Source organism: Amphiprion ocellaris, chromosome 10 (assembly GCF_022539595.1).
Source record: "Amphiprion ocellaris isolate individual 3 ecotype Okinawa chromosome 10, ASM2253959v1, whole genome shotgun sequence".
Classification (NCBI taxonomy): Eukaryota; Metazoa; Chordata; class Actinopteri; family Pomacentridae; genus Amphiprion; species Amphiprion ocellaris.
The window spans coordinates 12,960,971-12,986,358 of record NC_072775.1 but is presented as its reverse complement, the minus strand read 5'-3'; the positions used below and the strand labels follow the sequence as shown (position 1 = coordinate 12,986,358).

Genomic DNA, 25,388 nt, shown 5'->3' with positions numbered 1-25,388 from the left:
TCCCCTACTATGCTGTCTTTGTTTTACTTCTTCCACCATGCAGGGCTGTGGTTCACATCCAGGTGGATGACGTCAACGAGTTCAGCCCCGTGTTTCGGGAGTCGCTGTACAAAGCATCAGTAACAGAAGGCAAAATCTACGACAGCATTTTACAGGTTTTGAAATTAATTAGTATGTAGCCCATTAAGCCTGTTATGTTTTATTGCTGAAGACCTTCTCTAACAACGAAAAAATCAAGGTTTTTGTTTTGTTGACATGTTCATATGATGTTTTTTATTCGTTGGAAAACACATCGTTAGTGAAACAAGCAATTTCACCTTGAGACTGATGACAGTCTTTTAAAAAAATAATTTTGTTTGTAACTACAACACAACAGAATGATAATGTGGTTTAACAATGCCATGAGGAGATTTTTCAGGCTAAAGGTTTTAAGCATCGTAATTTTATTTTTAGAGTTTTTGCTAGCTGAGGAATTGTTGAAGGACTTGAAGTAAAGCAGAAGTTGCTTGTTACAGGTGGAAGCTTGGGACCAGGACTGTTCACCGCAGTACAGTCAGATCTGCAACTATGAAATCGTCACTTCAGGGACACCGTTTGCCATAGATCGTAACGGTGAGTGTATGCAAGAAAGAACATGGATTGTAGCCTGACTGGATGGTGATGTGTATGTCGGAGAGAGACGGAGAAACTAGAATGGCAGAGCTCAGGAACATTTTGTGCGCTTGGAGGCTTCATCATGGGGGATGTAATTACTTTGAAGGGTAACTATTCATACACAAAATTGTAGACCACAAGCAGTTGAGTGTCACTTTTTCTATTCATAAACAGACTAAACCAGTACCAACATTTTTAAAACATATTCCTCCTTCTAAACTGTTATTATAACTAAAGTAAAAAGACCCAGAAGCAGCTGGATAGCAAATACATTAAATTGAGTCATGAAATATTTTCCATTTGTTAAAGCTGAAGACATAAAGGAACACATTGAATTCAACTTTTATCAGTTACTCAGCGTACTAAACTCTAACCAGACCAGCTAACAAATGTACCTTGATGGAAGATTGTATTGAGCTGCTTTTTCCAAGGCTGAGAACAAACTAAATCTCAGCTTTATAAACAAACGGATGAGATGTCCTTCTAATGCAAGAAACAGAAACGTCAAGAAAATGGGCCTTGCTCTCTGAACTGCAACAGAGAAATGAAATGTATTTTGTCAGTAAAAGCAGCGTATTGATGGTTTCAGCGATCACAATCAAGATCCTGTGCTTCAGTTATATTTGCAGTAGAGTCACTTACTGAGTGATGTGTGTTAAATCTATTTTGAGCTTCCTTAGGACACATTTCTTGGGTGCATTTTTACCACACTAAATACTCTGTATTTTAATAGCTGTGGCATTCTTTCCTCACTTGAGCACAAACAGAATGGTTGATGTCTTGATGAAAGGAAAAAGCTGTTCCTCGGCTGCACATGTTCTTCCTATGATCTCAGCCATTTGAACTTCGTGTGAGCATGAATAAGTTTTTCACTAAAGATAGACATGAGAAAGCTCGAGAGGACTCAGATGACTTGGAAATAAATCATGGAACAGTCGCTGTGGAGAAATAATGCTATCGAGGATTTGAAGCAACTAAGTCAGATTTGCTTGTTTATACATGGTGGAATACTGGGACGGCACAAGTCATCTTTCTACAGATATACACAATAAATGTGAGCATAGTATGAGCAGGAGAAGGCAAGCAGACAGCTGTGAATGATTCCTTTTTATTGCAATATTATTGTGATCCATGAAGTGCTTTTTCATTAGTCCAGCAAGTTCCACCTTCAGCTCGACAGATTCTTCTTTAATTTTCGTTTGTGTCTTGTAGCCTGCCCCAGTTGACTGGAGCGGTGTGTCTTATTTTTGATTAAGTGATAGTCTGAGTATATCTGCCTATATGAAATGTCATCTTTGAGATTTATGTTGCCGTCTTCCTGAGCCTCCACATCCACAATATGCAATCTGAGTGCAGGGAAATCCAAATTGAGGAGAGACTGGAGGCCTCTGTGTGTGTCTCTCAGGGTCATATTTATTATTTTGTCTCAATGCTTTTTGATTTTAACCTCCTGCTCTTTCTCTCACAGCATTTTACTGTAGTCTGACTCATTCGATTTGATCTCCTCCCAGGCACAATAATATTGTTCGAAAGTAACCATGAGACACAATATATTGGATAAACTTACATTATAGAACAATGGTAATTCTGTGCGCTGAGAGGCATGCAAGAAAAAATATAGAAGCAAATGGGCTGTGCTGGATCATATATCTCTGCTGTCAGATATGGAATAAATTATCATCTTAAAGGCAGTAAATTAAGAAAGAATTTAGGTTAATTTGATTCTGGAGCAGTTCTGTTTTAAAATTAGTTAAATAAGTTGACCCTCAACCAGCAGTGTGCAATTTAGGGCTCAGATGACGGTTTTCTACAGTCAAAATGAGTTCTTCGGAACAGAACTTCCTTTTACTGGTATTTAATTACACATAGTTCTTAACTGTTTTGACACCCACGTTCTTCTTACTTTAAATTAATTTAAAATCATTTGTATAATATGCATTAGGTATGTATAACTATATATATGTATTGATAAAAAAAAATAAAATTTGCTATTTATTCTCTTTCAATGGCTGACATTGATTATAATTTTTAGTTTTCAGCCTGTGTCAACACACCTGCAATTCAGAACACCGAATAGGATATTGATTCTCCTATATGCGCCTCATATTCACCACAAGGAGGGTAATATGAGCACTGGTTCCCTTGAGCAGGTCATATTTTTGGAACATAATTTAATGAATACCTTGTTAAGACTGTAGTGACTGACCCAGATAGACTTCATTAACTGCACTTTTGTAAATATCTTTCTGTGTTATCTTTTTGAGATGTGAGGAAAAGCGGTTAGCTTCCTGTAAGCAGCGGTGAGGTGTCTCACTGTGTTTAATTCTCTCTCTGTCCCAAATCCATACTAATTCTAGTCAAGTTTTAACTATTTAATCTGCTCGCAATAGAAATCCTTGGAAAAATATGTTGAGAGGTAGATATTAGTTAGAAACATTGCAAAGTTGCTGTTCAGAGCCACATATTGTGTCATTTCCCATTAGTCCAAAACAATTTTGCTGCTAATTAGTGGTTGATATTATAGTAGAACAAACACATAGTACTTAGTATATGCAGTTAGTGTGTGTTAGTGTGAGCTGGGATGCAGCGTCAGTCAGTCTGAACTCCTCCTCTCTCTAAATGTTATCACATCATCCATCCCGAGAAACCTGTTAGTTGTTGGATAGAACAGCCCATATCACTCAGCAGAAGTAGTTTATAATCTCTGGTACATCTTCAATTAACACAAAGCTTAAAATGGTATTCCAGCAATTTATTTACTCTCTGAACCCTAAATAGTTTCTGGGCATCTTGTTTTGTTCCTGTCGCATTTCTCACCGCGATTTAAGTCCCGCAACTCTATAGAAACAACACAACCATGGCTAGAAGTACAGAGAGCTCAAAAATGTCATTTGTGCAGGACAATATATTTATCTTGGTAAAGCTGAAAACATGTGGAATCAACATGTACAACATTTTTTTCAAAGTTCCCACAGGTGTTGCCAATATTGGGAATAATTGGTGACTACACAAGCTACAGATATTCTACTGCTCACATTTAATTACTTTCCGTACTTGTCTTTTATCAGCACTGTGTAAACACAGCTCTGGCTTAACTAGGTTCAGCCAAAATCAGATTTTTGGCCCTGGACTGTTGGTTGCAGTCATTTATGGCTTCACAGTTGTGCGGAGGAGTGAATAGTTTTTAGTCCTTTAGAGTCTCTGGTTGATGCAAGCGGTTCATTTTTTGGCTGATTTTTAGATGATACCTGTAGAATAATTATTTTTTTTAAAAAAAGGATATATCATGATTTTAAGCTTAGATAAGATAAAACTTTATTAATCCTCAAAGACATTCTTTGGTTGTGTTTTCTGACAGATGGGCATGTCACAGATGAGTAGTTCAAGGACAGTCAGAACGTTGAAAATCTGACTCTTCTTTCTGTTTTCACCTTTGCTGGCGCTGATAAATGGCGTAAATTGGGGGATTTCTTTTTAAGGTAGCAGAAGTCATCTTTAGTTCCTAACATAGGCTTTGTTAATTTTGTTTTTTTTTTAAGCCTATATATTCCCGATGACATCAGGACATTATACAGCTGTTTTGACCGATGGATTAATTCTCATTTTGTTGAACTGAACTGAAGTAAACTTATCACTTGTGTAACTTTGGTGACGTGTCCTTTTAGCTATCAAGAGATGAAACTTATCCTAAATCAATGGGGTGCTATATAGCTAGAGAGTCTCATGTTAGAGGTTTCCTGCTAATAGGCCAAGAATTGAAAGTGTTCTGACAAATTGAATTATAACCTTAGACTCTACCTGTTGGTGGATAACTGGCAAATGGTTGATATCTGATACCTTTCCTGTTACTGTTCACACCAGCTGCAGATCAAACAGTCACTGTAGGAGATTTTTGTAGAAACTGTCTGCCTCTGACCTCCTCGCCTTTGTTCCTCTGACAGTTCTGCTCAGTTCTTTTTTCTGTGCTGCCGCGCTCTGAACTGATTTCCTTCTCTTCTCCGACAGCAGAGTGACAGCCTTTCATACTGCCAGGCCTCCAGATGCAAAAGACAAAAATAGTTTTGGTTGTCCTTGCAGAGTTGGACACCGTCTGTGACTGCAATAACAACACAGAAAAACTATACAGCAAAAGTAGTTGTTCATTTAAGTCTCACACAGCAGTCTTTTGGTTGCACATAAAACCAACAAGGTTTTTGTATTTTCTCCTCTGCCATTTATTCCTGCATTTAGGATATTTTACACTTTTACCTCAGTTTTTTGGTTGTCAGCAGCAACACTTTAGCTTGTTTTGATCAACGTTTCTCAAATTCACTCAGCTCTGAGATGATAAAAGTCACACAGGAGATAAAATGGACACAGACATTGTAAGATATTGATAGAGATTAGGGGTGAAACAGATCACAAGACTCACATTCTGAATTGTATCATGACGTTTGAGTCCCAGTTTCAACCCAGATCATTATTAAAAATAAAAAGACAGATTTCTTTTTTACTCATTACTAGGGATAGATCGATTATAGACCTTTTATCTGATTATCACTACTTTTATTGCCTTATTACTGCCTCCTCTCTGTGATCTCAGAAATGTCTCTCAAGCGGAGACTGTAAAAGCAAGAAACACAAGCTGTTGCCACAAATCACAGCATTAACTTCTGTCACCAAGGCTATGCTAACGACTAGCAGCTAAGTTAGAAGGCAGCCACAGATGACCATGAAGCAGTCTGGAAAACAATAATTAATAATAATTTAAGATATGGACCTTTTTGGGCAATAAAAGTTAAATATTCAGAAAATAGATAAGAACCGAACACGTAACTGCAGGAGACCAACTGATCAATCTCAGTTGAGCCCATATGAACAGAGGAGAATGTCCTAATTTAATCACTCCTTTTTCTATTTTAGCTATTCGGTTATAGTCAGCCTTATTAATAAAGAAGTCTAGTTGTGAATGAAAGGTTTAATGCTGTCACATACTGTTAAAACATTACATTTAATGTATATCCGTTCCAAATACTGGTTATCAACCTTTCTTGATTGGCAGTAATCGGCATTGGTATCAGCCAAAAAAAACCTATTGGTCGGTCCCTCATCATGACTCACTGTCAACTGATTTTAACATGTGCTGTTAATGTAAACCCACAGCTGCTTTGTATCTTGTCCATGAAACTTGAGATTTAGGAATTTCCTTCTGTGTTCGTCGCTGTTTCTTTGTCTGTATTTTTGGTATAAGATGTATTGTGAAAGTATAGTAAAACTACCAGTCGTGATCAATTGCTTTAAAACTGTCAGAAATCGCGTTGGCCTTGATGGAAGACTGTGTTCTCCCAGTGCCTTTGTAGTTATTTAAAAAGGTAATAGCCGCCATAAAACTGTATTTCACACTATGATGGTTAAAATTTGCGATTAATCTGCAGTTCAAATGCATGCTGAACCATGGGTGGGAATCTGTATGGTCTGTTACACCACTGCTAGAATGGAAAAATACAGTTTCGTATAAAATACTTTTTCCCTCGGTGAGGAAGGGTTACAGACAAGCAGATACACATTAACAATAAACATTCAAACTGTCTGAAAACACAAATGTAACCATGTTTAAAAGGCTAATAGATGGATTCATCCGAAACTGGTCTACAAACGCAAAAGCAAATGTAAAAAAAACAAAAGCTAATGACAAATTTAGTTAGAATGAACTGGTAATGTAACCTCAGTACATAACCTTGCCTAGAGGTAGTATCCAAGGCACATTTGTGAAATCCACAGGCCTGTAGTATCTCCTCCATCTCACGCTGTTCTCACACTGTTACCCTGGTGACAGATGAAGATAATCCATCTTGGCAGTTTTACATTGACTGTTTACAGACAGGCTTTTACATTCAAATGCAGTACAAGGTTACTGGACCTTGAGTTTTCTGTAAAAAGCTCCAATATGTATGTAAGGAGGAATTTTTTAAAATCATTAACTCAGTTTCAATTACTGCTCAGTGGAAAGTGTTTTGTCATTATTTGTACATTATTGCCAAATAGGCCGAAGAGTTTACTCTTCTCTGTTGGTAAATAATCATAATTACATTTGGTGTGTTTTTGCTTCCTTTAGGTAACATCAGAAACACAGAGCGACTGAGTTATGACAAACAGCAGAGCTACAAGATCATGGTGACGGCCTTTGACTGTGGTCAGAAGAGAGCGAAGGAGGATGTGGCCGTACACATTGAAGTCAAGCCTGTCTGCAAGCCTGGATGGCAAGGTTAGAGATAGAGAAACAGCTGCGAAATGATGTGCATAATGCCAGTAAGTGGCAGAAGAGACTTCTTTCTGTGTTGGTGTAAATTGCATGTAGATGTTGCGTGAAAGTAAGCAAAGCTATCAAAACTCAAGCAGGTAATTCATTGCAGTTTGTGGGCATACCCTTCCTCGAAGGAATTCTGTCTCATTTTAGAATGAACGTCTCTCGAGGAAATCAGAAGACCCGACAAAAACCTCTAGAGGGAAAGTTGACTGGAGTGTGTGTGTGTGTTTGTGTGTGTGTTTTTTCCTCCTTTAACATGCCAGCAGCTTGGCATTCGAGTCAGCCCGTCTCCCCTGCTGCTTCACCTGTCAGCTCTGACAGCATCTCAGGAGTCAGGCTCACACAGGAATGAAAGAGGAAGACGGAGAAAGATAACTCACGAGAGGGGAGAAAAAGGGGAGATATAGAAAGAGGTCGAATGAGCAGGCAACTTGAGGGAGGAAAGGAAGAAAGAAACAAAGTTATAGTGAAGGAAAGAGGTGGTGTTTATTCTTACAGCCTTCTTCACATCTAAGTGGAGATAGGTCAGTATACATCTTACTATGTAGTTCTTAGGGAAAATCCAGATGTACGGCAAAGCTATGGTTTTGTTTTCTGAAAGAATGTTAATCATAGTTAGTGGAGATGTTTTTATATTCATGACCACATCCCTTTAACAGGTTAAATCCATTCCTGTCATATTCTCCTCAAGATAAAAGATAAATCAACAGCTCTTATTAATCAACAAACAAAATAGTTCTTTGCTACTTTCTAAAAACACTAAAAATTGTGTCATCCCATTATTGTCTGAAGTATTTTTAGGACATTTTGAAACCTTCATCACAGACGGTGCAGTGGTGACAGGAAACAAAGAAGAGATGAAATGAAGACGTTACAGTTTATGATCACTGTCTTTACTCCAAACCAAGAGCACAGGTTCTTCCAAAAAGAAAAGAAAAACAAGACACAAAAAATTATATTTCTATTCATTTTGCAAAATCACTTAAACCTTAAACAGTAATGATAAAGCTGATTACTAGGGCTTGGAATGTGTTATTACTTAATGCTAAATGTTATAATTACATCTTAATGCAAAGAACAATGGCCATTACTGCCTTATACTGAAATCCTTCTAGCCTTTTTACATTTTGGTTCAGATTGTTCCTTTTGTTTGTTTTTCTTGCATGTTTTCAGGTGAATGCTGTCTATTAACATAATATCTATCATTTAGTGTTTTTGTGTGTTTTGTTTTTTTAAGTGCAGAAGAGGTTAAAGAAGTTTTTCCAGCCCTGACCCTTGCTAGCAGTCCTCCTCTCAGGACGCAGATATAAGCATCCACCTATCAGAAGCAGTAGCATCTTTTTAGCTTGAGTTAGAAACGTGAGGCAAAGTGCCTGATTCTCTAACGCAAGCAAAGTTTTATCACTGTGAATGCAGAAAGCAACCTGGACGAGTGTATCAACATTTTTATCAGCCATTCTAGTCCCTCATCCAACAAATGGCAGCTTGACAGAAAAAGAAATGTTTTAGAAAATAAATCAAACTGGAACTGTTTGATTCCCAGTAGAAACCAGGCCCCTGGCCATATGATGAATCCAGATCTGGGAATTATCCCAACTACTCAGTAGAAATACAATTTAATCTAACCTGGGGAAGTTTCCAAATGTGGTTGTGGTTATTCATCCAGTTTGAAGCAATACTGCCCAAAGTATAGGAATGAAATGTAAAGAAATATGACAACCAGGAGCTAGAAAGTCCTTCTAGATGATACATTTGTGTGTGAAACTTGAAACTGTGTTCACTTAGACAAAAACGCTTGCATCTTTTCTTATTTATGGGTTATTACATCTCAAATGATCAGTGGCCTTCTGCTCTACCGTTTCTGATTTGCTTGCAGATTTTTATTTATTTATTTATTTTTACCATATACTGTGGATAGTGAAAATGATATCTTGGAAATTTTAGACTGATGTCAAGTACTTTTTAAGTTTTTTTTTGTTGTTGTTTATTTTACTGCCTGTCGACCTACTTACTACTGCTAAACAGCTTTTATGCACATTAAATTGTCATTGATCCAGGATCTAAAATATTGGACAAGTAGAACAAGAATTTGAGGGTCAGTTAAGATATGAAAAAAATTTAATGGTCATAGAAAGTACAGTTTGACCACATATGAGCAAAAAAAAATCATAATGTAGAAGTTAGCAAATTATATTTTCTGAACTAGTTGTAGTTGCATGTTGCAGTAATACACAACTAAACATAAAATGGTTTTTAATATAAAATATGTGGTCAAAAAATACATTTTTTTCATTTAACTTAGCTGTTTGAGCAGGAATAAAAAATAGTAACACAAAAATGGAAAATAATAGTAGATACCCTATTTCAAGTAGAAGAATTCTGCAGCTTTTTAAAATTTAAACTCACCCATAATCAGTGATCATTTGATCTACTGGTCTAATATCCTGAATTAATAACATAATGAGAAATAACAGTGAAAATTACAGACTGTTATCTGTAATAATTCATGAGATATTGCTTTTTAAACATAGCATCAAAATTCATGCTAAAGGTAGACTGATGTTTTTTTTTTTAAAATAATATCCCAAAAAGTATTTGATATATCAATATAAAATTTCACAAATCTTTCTAAATATCCGTATTTTACTCTTTAAGTATTTCAACAAATCAAAGATAACTGAGTGAAAATTGCTGATTTGAGATGGACCTCTATGTTTATGTATGTCTGCTCCAGACAGACTTGCACAGTCACATAACTAGATATCCTGCTTCATGACTAATGGCATCCTGTGTGCAACTAAAAGCTGAAATAAAATAGAGAAACATTATACACAATATCCATTACTGCAAAGAAATCCCATACAAAAAATGACATTAATCCAAATAATTCAGGCTTTAGGGGCACTCAGTGTGGGACATGTTTGTCCTCACATCTCAGAAGAGTCAAGGTACTGACAGAAAGAGCAATAGAGTGGGACAGAGAAATGACATACTGCTTTTATCTAAAGGTCGTCCTCATGTCATAGATTTAAACATAATGGCCCTAAAGAAAGAGATAATTTTAGAACAGAAGGAGTGTGTGCTTTTTTATCCTAAACATACTGATTCACAATAACATGAAACCTCTGACAGCAGTGACATATTGAGAGCTCTTCTAATTGCTTGTAGAGAAAAATGCACAATCATCTGTATGATCCAGATGCTGTCACAGCGTTATCAACTCACTGCATTTGAATCACATCTTGCTAACATCCTCATCAATGTTGCATTATTCTTTGATTTGACTCTTAAGGAGGCTGTAACCATGCAGCTCAGTGTAAAACCATTAACCCGCCGCCATGAATAAAACATCACACATGATGTATTCAAACCAAGTCGTCTGTACATATAACCTTATTTCTCATCTGTGTGTAAAGGTCAGCTGTGCCTCTGCAGCTGCTTTTTTTGAAGAAGTGTCTTTGACAGTAATGGAGGCTCCACCTCACCTCTCACTTCTGCTTGCCTATCTAATCACAGTCTGGTTCTCTTTTTGTGATTCGTCTCAAGAGACTTGATATCATATTGTACATGATTTGCAAGAGCTACCAGTTGTCCGCCCACTTACACACAGGAACACTCACACGTTCAGGGTCATGAATCCTTTTCACCACCCCGATTCAGTCAGTGAGTGTAAGCATAACACTTTGGTAATAAAAATACATCACCTGGCAATGAAACAGGCGGTTACAAGCACAGCAGAACCTTTATCCCCACAGGTCTGACATGTTTCTGCGCCTTTTCAGTGCCCTTAGACTTGACACAGGTCAGAATTTCAGAGCAAACTCCAAATTGTGGTCGCCTGCCATTCTTTCCATTCTCATTATGAACTCATCTACAGTAGAGTGGAAAGTTTTATTTTGTCTAGAGAAAGAAGTGGCATGCAAGAGACAGCTATAACAAAAAGAACTGTCTGTTGATGGTTAGAAACAATCCATTATGTTGTCACACCTCAGTGAAACCACAACACTTTGGTATCTCAGTATGTCTGTGGGATCAGGTTACTGAGAGTGCTGCTCTAAAACATTCAAGAGCTTTAGAATTTTTGAGAGGTGAGACTCATATGGAGCACTCATCAGGTGTTAGACATTCAGTACTAATGACATGATGTATGATTCACTGCTTATGTAAGGTAGAAAGAAAACAACCTGTTATATGATATCAGATTACTCATAATTTCAAGGACAAGATCACAAACAATTTTGATCCTTTAAGGTTGGAACAAGCGGGTGGACTACGAGCCAGGAACTGGAAGCAAGCAGCTCTTTCCCAAGATGCATTTGGAAACATGCGATGGTCCATTGTCTGGGGTGAAGGTGATGGTAGAGCTGCAGACGAACCACATCGGGAAGGGCTGTGATCGTGAAACTTACTCTGAAAAGTCTCTGCAAAAACTCTGCGGTAAGTAAAGGCGAAGAAAGAGAGAAATGAGCATTATTAGAAGTGAGGAATGAGGAATGTTCTCTTGATATAGTGAGGTGATAGAAGACTGTGAGAGTGCAAAGAGTAGTCATAATAATTTGAAAAAATTTAATTCAAGGAAGAAATTACCCCTCGACATCTCAACCCTCTTAGTTCGTTCATGGGCCAATTTCCAGTTAATCCTGAAGTCTTTTTTTTTTTATTTTAGATTTAATTTTCATGTTAGAATTTCATAGTGTGTGACATTATTAAAGTCCCATTTATAGCCTGGAACATCTCATATACATTAAATGTGAAAGTCCTGATTGTGCAATGAATGTGAATCTTACTTTTACTAATTAATTCCAAAAAGGGTAAAATGGAATTAAATTACTCTGCTTTATAGAAAAAAAAATGCAGGTTTTTGTGTGTTCAGTATTTTTTCTTATTGAAACTTCATGCATTTTGAGGGTTTATGAGTAAAAAAGAGATTCACATCTACAGGGTCCACACATCTTATTAGAAGTGAGTCTAAGGTACATACTGACAGTGGAAACATGTAAGTTGCATATAAGTTGATTTAGTTAGTAACCATGACTATGTGGCACAAGCCACAATGCTCACTAACAGATTACAGCGAATATATTACCCATTTATGAACACTAATGTATGCTGACATCCAGGAGCAGTTTTCCTGACTCTGTGCAGCCTGTTGACGCTGTTGCATCGTCTGATTGGCACATCCAGGTGCAGCATCCGGCAGCACCGACCTCCTTCCTGCCCCCAGCCCATCCACAAACTGGACAGCGTCTCTGCTGACTGACAGTGGCAGAGACAGTGACCTTATCTACAGATTTGACGGGCGTCAGGCCGCGAATGTTCCAGATCACGTGGTGCCCCAAAACCTGACAGACCAGTTCACCGTAGCAACGTGGATGAAACACGGGCCGAGTCCGGGGCTCAGAGCCGAGAAGGAAACCCTACTGTGTAACTCTGACAAGACCGGTGAGGAAATCCTTTCACATAATGCTCACTGCAAAATTACACATACTAGAGGGAGGGAATTTAGAACTTGGAATTAAAAATTGCTATTGATATTTGCATAATTTGGACCCTTAATTTAAAGCATTAATTGGCTCCCATTTTAGGAGTCGTTAAAACTGCTGATCCTTTTACTAATACTCAGACATTTTATGCTTCCAACATACCATAAGCACACCATGTTCACAAACTCCATCTCTTCAAAATAACAAGATAATTAGGCTGAGAGTGAAGCCCTCAATGGCAAAAGCTCTTCAAAACTTTTTCCCCACTGCACGCCTGAACTGAGCTGCCTGAACTGTGTAATTAAACAAGCCATCTGCACACTGCATGCTCTCACAATTGTCTCACAGATGGCTTATTAGCTTAGGAAATGCGTAGTCTGATCTTGTAATGGAAGACTGCAGAGTGGGTTATTTTAGACCACCAGAATCTGTTAAACTATTTTTTGTTTCAATTGTGAAGTTTTGGCTTAAGGAGGTAAATGTTGCCAAAGGACTGGCTTAGCAGCACTGCGCAATAAAATAATCATGTACTGAATCCCATCATTCTTGTGGGTGTGCTAGGTGATGTTAAAGATGGGTGCTACGTGTATGAGCCAGATCATTACAATGATCATTTTTGTGTCAATAACCTAAAGATCAATGTAAGAATAAATATTAAATTCCTTCTCTAAAATAAAGTCAGACCTTAACATGACTGGCCTACTGGTTGGTCATGTATGAAACCCCATAATACTCAGCCATGGCACTGACTGCTTATGAGACTTAGACTTTATGGACACCCTGTATATGTAAGAATTTCACACTGTGATAGAATTTGGTAAATTACATATTGGACCCGAAAACTAAAATTATAATAAATCACTCACTGTGAAGGGAAATAGTAAAGAATTAAATGCAGTTTCCTCTGGTAGCCATCTTTGAAGAACAATCTTGTTTTTTTCTCAATAATGTATTTGTCCTTGTTTTGCAATCCAGTTTTACAAGTCTTATAATTTTAGAAGACTATGGTTGATGCTGCATATATACCCCAAACAACACGTCAAGACAAACACTGACCCAGGACTGCAGACAGAGTAGAGTCCGTATTAAAAAAAATACACACATGTAGACAGCATGCGCTCCGACCACACATTGAACCATTTTTGTTATGCTGACTGATGTGTAGAACCCATTTCAGGTAGCTAAGAAGTTTTAGTCTTTCAAGCAGCTCAATAAAAACTTCGTTTTACCTCCAAAGAAAAACCTACTGTGGATGTGCAACATTCTTTGTCCTTGAAGTAATTTTTTTCATAAAAGCTCTGCATAATGTAGAATTGTATTTCCTTCCATGCATGTCGTGATCCTCCTGTTGCAGAGATGAACCGCCACCACTACTCTCTGTACGTTCACAACTGCCGCCTGGTGTTCCTGCTCAGAAGAGATTTCACTCAGGTTGACACTTTCAGACCTGCCGAGTTCCACTGGAAACTGGAACAGGTGAGATGTGTGTGTGCATGTGTGTGTTCGTATGTGTGAGCTTGTCTGTGTTCTATTTTAGTGTGAGCATAGATTCAAGGGGATTTTCTTCAGCAGGTGAAGGGCTATCGTTATTTGTGTAGTGAAGGGAGAGGCTTTCCATTCTAATTACCAGAGGCCCTCCATCACTTTCTTGTGCTCGCTGCAGGAGATAAGACAGCAGAAGACACCAGTATCCTATGCACACCTTTACACACACACAGAAGTGCAGAGCAAAAGCCTAAAGTGTGTTTAGTTATGGGTAATAGCTCACCCAGCAGCAGGTCTCTATCTGTCAAGCTTCTGGAGAGTTGTTGAACTAATTTGCACTGAAGCTTTGTGTTTGAGTCCTGTGGAGAAGCTGTGCATTGAAAGAAGTTGCATCATATGGCCTTGCTGTGTCTTTTCCTACCACAATTATCCCACAGATGTGCACGGTGGCATTGTCAATAGCCTTTGCATTGCATAAGATTCGCTGCAGGCAGGTATTGTATTAAAGATAAAAGCAGAAAGTTTTAGTCCCCTAAGCGATGTCCGCTTTTGCAGCTTCCTTTCAAGACTTTGCAATGAAGGGTCATAATAGTGACGGTGGAGCTGGCAGGTTTAAAGGTTTCAGTAAGTAAGGTTGAATGAGAATCATTCGGCTTCAAGACGTCGAGTCACTGTAGCTCTGCAGGCAGTCACTAAGTAGAGAAAATCCTACTGTAAAAGAAAAAATGAAATCCCCCGAGTCTTAATAATTTTGATGATAAGCCAATGAACTCTCTTGTAGAGGAAACTCCCATTTCCACAGACTCTCCCCAGCTCAATATAATAATGGATGGTAGATGTAAATCTAATCTAATTGTTTACCCTTGGGACACAGCATATATCCACCTCATTCTGAAATTATTAGAAAAGGCCTCATAATTACGGCAAGCTCTCAGGAATTCCTGCTCACTAAGCAGATTATGAGAGATTTGTATTTTGGTCTTTTTGTGTGTGTGCTAGCGCATGAGAAACCAAAACCCTGACTTTTGGTTAGGATTTTTATCTGCCGGTTTGCGTGGAAGTTATATACAAATGAATATTCTTTCTTGAGTGTGTATGTGTGTGTGTGTGTGAGAGTGTGTGTGCGCTCGTGTGTAAGTAGGTATACAATCATTCCTTGCATGGATACACACATGTGCTTTCTCTGCACTGTCTCTGCTAGTGCCTTCCAGCCAAGACAGTTGTTTTTTGCAGGTCACAGGTCCAACAAAATGTATTTTTCTCATGTGCACCTTCCAGCCAGGTAGCTGTTTGTTCTGGGTCAAAGGTAGATTGAAAAGTGTTTTCCTTAGTCCACTGTTCTCTTCTCTTGAGGCTGACGGAGGTGGATGTGACAAAGGGAAGGGCAGCCAAGTGGCAGAATGCTAAGTTTTCTAAGCAAACAACCTCAAGACACAGTTCTATTTCAGTCCTGCTAGTTTTCATTCTCGCTGAGTCTTATTATCTTTCGCCTGTGTGTTCTCTCTCATTGTCTGCTATGCACATACATAGTTCATGGATAGTGGGGATCCCATTTGCCCCTTTAGTTAGATCTTGTAAAAGACTTCTTTGGAAGCAGTGCAGTCAAAGAGAATCTGTGATGATGTTACTCACTAGTACAAATCACTTGCGCAGAGACTCTCATTAAATATAAATGGAAACTGGTCTGAAATACCAAAGGTTAACAAGAGAAGGGTGTAAATGAAAAGAATGAAGAAAAAAACTACTCATGAACTGATTCTCGTGTACTACTTATTGCTGTTCCTTCCTGAATTTTTTAGTTTTTAAAATTTCTTTATGTCTGGCAATGCACTTATCCGCTGGTTTTGCCTGAAGGTAGAAAAAAAAATACATTCGTTAATTAAACTGTATTGTGGAAGTCGAGAAAATCTGTGTCGTCCAGCTGGATTGTATTACTGGCAAAGAAGAAAGTGACGTCTAACTCTTGAAAATTGATTCAAGTCTGTGTTATTGTCAAATATTTGTGCCAAATGGTAAGTTTACAAAGAAACCACATCTCTACGAATCTGAATAAATGATATCAAACCCTGATCTGTGCCCTCATGGAGCAAATAGTATTTCATGCCAACAAGAAGTGAACAGCAGCGTGTTTGAAACATCTAAAGGCTTCTGCCGTCTACAAATACAAACACTCTATTTGGATTTTTCACAGATGCCACTAATAATGTAATAATAGCAGTGTGAAAACAATTTACAAATGTGAAAATAGCTTTGAGTGGTGATGAGCCTGCAGAGAATAATAACCTGACTCTGCTGCTCCCTTCCAAATTCCAAGACACTGTAGTGAGTTTCAGTTCATTGTTTAGCTGCCTAGACTGCACCTTTACTGTTTTGGTTCTCAGTAAATAACCTGCTCACCACCAGACAGCAGACAGATGCAGTCAAAGACTAGCTGGTGAACACAGTGGAAATTAGTAGCTTTAACAGCTTGATGTTTAATTCAGGTGTCGGAGGAGACCAAAACAGAGCTAGAAGACAGTGAATATTGAACCAGGAGACTAGAAAACATGCTGTTGCTCTATAAATGCATATTGATTTTAAAAGGTTGTGATATGTCGACTTTGTGTCCAAAAGGTGTTTAGTGTAATCAACAAATCTGTCAATGAATTTTCCAGCTTAACTAAATGTACGGACCATTGTCTCTGGCAGAATCTGTAGTTTTTACTCTATGAGGGGATTTTGCCAGTCACTGAGAATGCCTTGCATATTAATCATATTAAAACACAAAAATAATCATAATCTTATGAGTTAGTTGCAAGTAACAGGCTACTTGTACTGAACTGAACAGCTGTGATCCGCATTTTGGGGACTATACTGCTGAACTGAAGGTGAACATCATGCTATAACTAGGATGCATAGTCTTTCTTTTGGACAAATTTAAATTCATTTGAATTTTTTTCCTTTGTGCTGTGACATGTACTTGTAGGCTGAATTAAATTCCAAAACTAGATAATTAAAGTGAGTAGTATCTGTATCACTGGTGTAGTGTGTCCAATTTCCACCTGTCTTTCTTTCTCACTTCCTCACTGACGGTACTGCATTTTATCCAGTTTAACACATATTAATACTGCAGGCTAGTAATTATTATTCTGTATCTCAGAGTACTTATGGACTAAACAGAGAGTGAACTAAGAATGGGAGCTGCTTCAGTGCCTTGTGCTGCATAATTAGGACAAGAGTAGTTGAGACTGTTGAAAAGAGAATGTGGTAAGAGGAGAGGAGGTGGCTGTGGGGTGTCACAGATGCTTCTTACTGTCCTTGTTCCTCCAGCACTTAGAGAGGACGCTCAATGGCTTCCGCAGCAACTCCATTTAGCTCTATTGATTTTGCAATTGTCGGCCCAAGAGAGGAGTGGTAGTATGGGATGAACGGAAACTGGCAAAGAGCGAGTAAGAGAGAAAGACGGGCTTCCATTTTCAATGTCGATCAAACGCTCCTGAAGGAATGTCACGTCTGACAGAAACCTTTACACACACATCTACAAGCACTCATTTGTGAGTCTGTATGTGCTGTATGTGAATGTGCACACACATGCACGTACACACAGGATGCCTATTTTCCTCCTCCTTTTTCAGTCCTGGTAATGGACTAGAGGATGAATCACTCCCCTTTGCGCACATTATTCACTCTCCCTGAGTCTGGAGGACCTATCAGTGCAATCCAGCTGTCCTAAGGATATTCACTCACCATCACAAATTAAGTCCTATACAAATCAAGGTTCACTCTCCAAACGTCGTGTAAGCCAGGGATGGTAGAAATGTGTCAGACATGTAATCAGAGTCATAAAGCGAAGGGGGAGATGCGGGAGGAAAAAAAGGTGCCGTCAAAAAAATCAAAAGGAAGACAAATAAGTCATTTTTCCTGCGTGGACCTTTATGTACACCTACAGTTTGATTCTGAATTGCTTTCTAGGTTTTCCCAGTATAAAGAACAACTATGGTGTGTGTGTAATTTGGCATTTATACAAGGTCCGTATATAAAGATATGTATGTTAACAGAAGGGTGAGAGTTGAGGCTACTACCTGGTGTTTTTCTCTGCTGTGGCCTGAGATTTGAAAAGGATTAAACGATTGTTTCACATCAATCTGAGATAACTGCGCAAATGACAGGGCTGGCAGATCCCATCTTCTGAATCACAGACAAACTTTGCAGTTTCACACATTATTACACTGTTCAAAACTTCTGCAGACCCCCCCTGCTATGTCTGAGTTCAATTATAGGGACTGGATGCTGGAGTAGAGCAAAAGTACTCTCATCACTTGTCTGTAAAGTATCTGCAATTATCTACCTTATCTGCCTGCTACTACCATGCATGTTGTGCCACGGCTTTCTCTCTGCCCTGCGCTGATTATAAACCTCCTTTTCTTTCCCAGGAGATTAATTGGATGGTGTAGGTGGTGGTGTTAGTGTGTGTGTGTATTGCCTCTCTTGCTGTTTGTGGTAGATACCAGGATGTATTGAAGTGCCGAGGCAGAGAGTGATTTAGTTTCATCTCACATTCAAGTGACTAATAAATGCCTGAGATCAGTTTAAAGCCATCTATATACATACATTCATGCATCAATGCTCAGGATCTTCAAGATGCAGTAAACAAACGTGTGTGTTACAGCTTTTTTAAATGTCAAAGCAAAAGCATCTGGAGTGAGAACACAAGGAGGACGTGTTTGTTTATCATAGCGGTGAAAAACTGTGAAGATCTTGTACTAGTCGATCAGATGTTTCAACAAATCTCGCTGACATGACATGCTTGTTGTTTTTTGGGTTTTTTTGTTCCGAAAATCCATAATTTCTGCTAATGTGCATTAGGTTTTCACTTCGATGTTTTCAGTGTTAATATTATTTGCTATGAATCATCCTAGCTTTGCAAATCACTCTCCTGTAAGAACTCATGCTTTGAAAAAAGCAAGCGCAAGTTGCCGATGAAACACGCATTCCCTCTTTGCTGTAAGAACAAAACTGAAAAAGACAGAGAGCAACGGAGAAAATGTTGAGCTTTGCCTCTAGCTTGTACATTTTCAGGGTGTTCTTATTTGATTTCTGGCTTCTATTTTTCACATGGCTTCATTTCAGAGCTCAGCTGGTCTTTGCTTTAGGTGTTTCCTGTGATATTCCTCTTTAGAGCAGCAGCGTCTCACTAAATGTAAATGTCTTTGCACTGTGTGTGTGTCCTTGCTGAGACCTGAGGGTGACGGATAGTAGTTGTGTGTGTGTGTGTGTGTGCGTGTTTGTGTGTGTGTGTGTGTCAGAGGAAAGCTACTTAATGCTGCTTATTGTGCACTTAGCATACATGCTGAGTGCACTACATAAGCATTAAGTCAGCATACTAATGTACTGACAACTTGTTTCTTCCAGCTCTTTATTTTCAATTTTCTCTCCATCTCTGTCGGTCCATCCACTTTTCTCTCTGCTTGTCTCCTCTTTTTCTATCTGGCTTTATTTTAGATAAAAATAAAGGCTTTTGTTGATCGCACGATAGAACTTAAATAATTCACTGATACTATATTGCGTTATTAGCTAAGTTAGAAGCGGAGAGAATACAGAAGAAATAGAAAGGCAGATAAACACACACAAGCAAAGAGATTTCAAACATCCTGTAGAAAAACATCATCTTAAAGGAGACTTTTGAGTTGAAAGTGGCTGACGTGTTTCACATTGGATTCTTTTTAATCTACGGTCATACATCTTTTTTTTCTTTGTTTGGCTGTTTTAGTTGTGTCACTGACATGAATCAGATATAGTAGATAGCTTTCCTTTAACGCTGATGCAATTTTAGATAAATATGCTTCCTTTTCCCATAATCTTTTTTATTTTTTATTGGAAAATATTCCTGTTTTAACAGTGCCTTACGTTTAGACTTGTCCCCTCACAGAAAATTGCTTTTGCGCAGCAAGATGTGTTTTCATGTATATACTGTTGAGTTTGCTAACAAGACTCTTCTCCTTTCTTTCTTAACATTCTGCCTCTTATTTATTTATTTTTCACTATCCATCCCACACTGACACGTGCTCAGCTGCCATCAAAAATGCCATGCCACAACAGTGATTGAAGAGAGATGATCAGAGGTGAGGAGAGGCGAGGGATGGGAAGAGTAACAAAGGAGATGAAAAGAGAAGGAATGGAGAGGGGGAAGCAAAGAGGCGATGAGGTGGAGGTGGGAATAATGGGGAAGGGAAAAACAGAAGAAATTAGTTCAGACAGTAGGGCATGGAGGACAGATGAGACAAAGAGGAGAGGAGAGTGGTATCACTGAAAGACAAACCTTTACGTTTTCTAAAATAATGCTGTGGATGCTAATTTCACAGAATGTAAGCAATCAGCAAAACAATCAGTGGCCATTGCCAATCACTGGTGCTACATCATTATATCCTTTATATGAGAAAGACAAAGATTAGTGCTTGAAGCGGAGCCCTGTCAGCTGATGTTCATCATAAGAAGTGGATAAGAAGATTATCCTTTATATTTTGTCAGGAAGCCTCTTTGCATCCCAGGCTCCAGTGCATCAAAATAAACTTGACCTTATTAAAGGGCTTCTGTGCAGCCAGCAGAATGTCCTCGTTATTCTGCTTATGTCAGCACATTTAAAATGCACTAATGCCATCTGTGAATAAGAGCTTCTGTTTGGTTTGGTCTTCTCCTCAGCAAGGTGAACAATATTCCATTCTGATTCAGTACTTATATGTATGGATTTTGTACAAAAAATAGAAGAGTTGTGACTCTGTTCTCCTTAGTTGTTGGTCGAATGCAGAACAAGCAGCATTTAATTGTTTTGCCAGAGGTCCTTGGCGTGGAAACCTAAATTCAGCCCCAAGATTGTGTAATATTTTCTAGATCCAAGAGGCTTCTAAGATGTTCCTTCTTTTGTGCTGATGTGTAAGATGTAATAGCTTCTCGTAAAGATGCCGTGGCAGATCTTTGCAAGATAGACAGGTTTATCTCTGGTGTTTTATTCTCAGCAATAAAACAATGCTATTGCATGGTAATATACTGAACAAAGGGAGTCTGGCTCAGGAAAGTTCTTCAATATTTTTCTGTCTGAGGGATACAGCACTAAATGGAATTAAATAATTGAATCAAATCATTGAATAATTAAGACAATTTTAAACTTTGAATTGAACTGATATTACGTGACTTTCACGGGTTAAAAAGTCAGTCACTGTAAACATGTAGGACAGGAGCACTGTAGATTCGTCTTTAATGTTATCACACCTATTACATATACATATACATATATATACATACATATACACCCCTATTTGTGTGTATAGACCTAAAATGTGCAGTAATTGAGAGGTCAGCGAAAGTGGAAACACCCTGTGGGCATTTTACAGATGTTAAACCTCTGAACCCCACATCCACCAGCAGGTTTGAAAGAAAAGTTATCTTTTTAAAAATGCCAAAATTACACCATTTGTTAGGTATACACTGGAAAAACGAATCGATCCCAAGATTATGTTGCTGGATTATTGAGCCGGATTATGTTTCCTGTCAGCTGGTTGTCAGATAGAAGATGCTGTAGTGCAACTTTTTGCATTAAACATACCAGCTCTGGCCAGAGAACGTTAAATGTCATAGAATTCTGTGTCATGGTGCCCACTGTTAGCTAAACTAAACAGTAAGACCATCAGGTGATGCAACCAGGTGCCACAGCTAAATTAAAAGACACTTCAGGCCCTACTGGAGCTTTACAGCAAAGTTCATGACCACCTGGGTAACATTAGGGAACACCTTGGATGCAGAAAGGAAATTTCTTTGCTGAGCGATTCAGTTGTGGGACTCTGCGATTCTAAAGTCATGACTGAATTTTCCTTTTGATTAAAACATTCTTCACATCAAATGACACAAAAATTAAAAATAGCTGCATGTTAAAGATATTCTCAAAGAGTTTACAATTCTATAAATGCTCAGAGAATTCAATTTTCTACATTAACACACAGATAGTCTTAATGCCGCTGTTCGCCTGCCTCAGTTTGTTTACCTCTCTCTGTCTCTCTTGTGGGACTGATGATTGTGTTCCTCCTAAACAGGTCCAAAATCTGCCTGGGGAAAAGCTCATCGCAGTGTTTCAGTATCCATTGTATTGTTACCCTGACGCAGAGGAGAAGTAATTTCAAGCTCCTACCAACTAATGTGTCTTCAAATAGCCAATGTGTATACAAGCATACCTCAGCAACAGAGAGAGTGCTGCTGATGATATGTGTATTTGCATTTGGAAACTTCTGTTGTGGAGGTCAGACAGCCGGTGTTATAATCAGATTCAGTGCTGGTTTCAAAAGCAAACATTTCCTAATTCCAGTAGTCACATATGTGCAGATACATTTTAGCACTAGAGCTACTCAGTAAAGTTCATCTGTAGCTGTATAATCTTGCAAACAGTATTTCATTATTTCCATCCAGTATTTCCATATCTTGCCCTCAATCCCTGTCAGTTTGACATTTGGTGTTCTCCCTTTGCACTGTAATATTCATGCTGATTGTAAGTGTACTGAAAGGATTTTCATATATGCAGTCACTCTGCATGCATTCCTAAATTACCACAGAAGAATAGAGGGCATTATTTGTCCCTCTATTTCTGTTCAGCACCCACTCGATCAGTTATTATTGTCAAAGACGTAGAGAAAGAATGGGAGAGTGAAACATAATAGATTAAAAGAGAAACAATCAGCCTCACTGTGTGAGAGAAATAATGTAACTCAATTTCTTACCCTCCTGTTTCCTCACCACCAACATTTGTGAAAATGTTTTCAGAGTTTTTCTACAGGTGGAATGTTGGAGGTTTTTTACCATTTGCTAATGTTTTTTTGCAGTCGTGCGAGCAGCATAGCTCTGAGGATGACGGTGTCTGTTGATCTCTCTACCACTTTGGTCCAGATGCATTCAGTAGCTAGTTAATAGTTTGACATGTAATTTGCTGCAGACATCCATGTTCCACAGAAGATGAAGTCTAATTACTCTCTTTATACCGTGGCTCTAATGCCAACATGAGGTTTACATTTTTATGTAAGATGAAAATGTTTTCACTTGGTACAGGCATTCATGTCTAGTCAAGTCAGTCTGTTTATATTGTGCATTTAAACACAACATTACTTTCTTATAAACCACTAAATAAATAAACCATTACAAGTACTCCAAATAATTACGTAATAAACTACAAAAATAGTCATTAGTACTGTACACCCAGATAAAAACTGAAACTTGATCAAAACTGAAAAAGCCAGCAAGTAAAAATAAGTTTTTGACCCATTGAACCCCAAGCAATCTCTTTTTTTCATATAATATCATTTTCTGTAATATAAACTCTTGCATTCTTATGGAAACAGGACAACCAAGGCTGGAAGTAGAGAGAACTCCAAATGTCTTCTTTGTAGTTTGACACAGTTAGTGGTCTGTTGTCTCGTTGTGAGCGCAGCCTGCAGTTCATCCCATTTAGCTGAAAATCTGAGTCATGAGTCAGTCATGACTCCACAATTGTGTGAAGAAATGCAGAATGTATTCATTTGTTTGTTTGTTTGTTTCTGGTGACAGCAAATTTTTAAATGAAAAGTGCTAGTCTAGATCAAAGAACTACTAATAAATGATGCTAACAGATAACCTGGGTCTAGTCCATTCAAGCACTTAGAAATAAGTAACAAAGCTTTATAAATAATCCTATACTATTGTCTATTTATGGATACCAGGATACACAAAATATGCTCCTGCTTATGTGTACCAGTCAGTCGTGTAGCTGAAGCTTTTTAAACCACCTGCAGCATTTCGTCATTGCAATTGTTTTTACCTCACAACAAACTGAAACAGCTTTGATGAGCTACTGACTTTTGGTCAAAGGTTTATTTGGTCATTTGTGACCAAATATCTGCCACATTAATAGCATTTCCATCAGCCTCAGCTTTAGTTTGTCTTATTTCTAATTAATAGTCACCCACTACACTAAGATGAACAACATAGCACTTTGAAAACTGCATATTTTTTTTGCCATTGGGAGGATATTAGCATGCCATTTGTAGGATTTAGCTCGAAATACAACCTCAAAGACTTGCTAGTACTGTCTTCTGATTTTCTCTTATTATTTATAAGTCACTGTTATCAGATTATTTTCAGGCTCCTTTTATTAAAGGGTCAATGCATTGTGCAGCTGTTGAGTTATCTGGTAATGCTTTTTTAAACTCCACATATCCGTAATCACTGCTTTGAAAATAGTAAGTTCAGTATACGAAGATGCAGTCACCCACATAAACAGTATAGATAATTATAGAGACGTGTAACTTTCCTCTCACCTCTGTAGGCAGTCAGCCATCCAGCAGCTCAATGGAAGTGGCAATTCATTCTGCCTGTCTAGTCAAGTAGCTGCACAAGTTGTGAAAGTGAGATGATACTAAAACATACTGTCAATGTTAATAAACTTGGGAATTCTCAGCATGTTTCAGTGTGTGTACAGTCCAGGAACAGGGCAACAGTGATACGGTATCACACGAAAACACACTTAAGTGCATCAAATTAAAGCTGGCTTTGATCCAAATAAAACCATAGTGCCTCCTGGCAGAACTGATGCTGTGTGAGAGGGGTTTCTGGGACTTCCTTTGGGAATTTCAATCTTTTCACCACTCACATACATTGAGACTCTACATTCTGAACTGAACATCTTTGAAGATTCCTGGTTACTCCAACAGCGCAGGTTTCATCTTCATTAGTTCATCAGTAAGGTGTGTGTCATTGCAGTTGTATGTGTGGCCGTTGTGCCTGTGTAGGTTCTTTCCAGTTGCTCCAGCTTCTTCCCACAATCTAAAGACATGCTGAGGTTAACTGGTGATTCTAAATTGTCTGTAGGTGTGAATGTGAGTGTGATTATTTGTCTCTATATGTAGCCCTGTGATTGGCTGGTGACCTGTCCAGGGTGTCTCCTGCCTTCACCAAAGTCAGCTGGGATAGACCCCAGCCCCCATAACCCGTAATAATAGGTGATCTGAATATTGAATCTTTTCCTGCTGCGTTTCTTGGTGAACCTTGTATTAGCTGATATTCTCCTCTTTAGTGTGAATAAATACAACCAAATCCTTCACACCACTTCGATTACAGAAAAACAGATGCTTTGGTCTTAACATGAGGACTTATTCTAAATACCTTTGAAGCTGCATTTACCTCAATTAGCCTGGAATAAGCACCTCTAAAAGGACGCACACTTTCAGCTGACAGTATTTACTCATGTTTCTGTGATTCAGAAAATAGACTCTCTAGCACAGTTGTTTGCTAGGCCGATATGTTGTTGCTTTCAGTGTTACATGAGTCATTTATGCTTTGGGCCAGACATTTTGAATTCATGTCCACTGTTGTACGGGACTTGAGGATGCTCCAACATGCAGTAGACTGTGGGCAGGTCAGCAGTCAGTCACTAAATAAATACCACATGCTTGTCATACTGAAACATGTAAACAGTACTGATGTTGTAA

The 25,388-nt window shown here is 38.4% G+C and overlaps 1 protein-coding gene across 1 annotated transcript in view; it reads left to right on the top strand.

Moving 5' to 3' along the window:
- Window positions 1-25,388, top strand: part of clstn2a (calsyntenin 2a) — a 164,830-nt gene that overhangs the window by 119,805 nt on the left and 19,637 nt on the right. Inside the window, exons 4-9 of the mRNA XM_023282689.3 lie at window positions 44-155; window positions 516-612; window positions 6,749-6,898; window positions 11,192-11,377; window positions 12,125-12,382; window positions 13,778-13,899. Coding sequence (XP_023138457.1) covers window positions 44-155; window positions 516-612; window positions 6,749-6,898; window positions 11,192-11,377; window positions 12,125-12,382; window positions 13,778-13,899 — 925 coding nt within the window. The remainder of the gene's footprint in view (window positions 1-43; window positions 156-515; window positions 613-6,748; window positions 6,899-11,191; window positions 11,378-12,124; window positions 12,383-13,777; window positions 13,900-25,388) is intronic.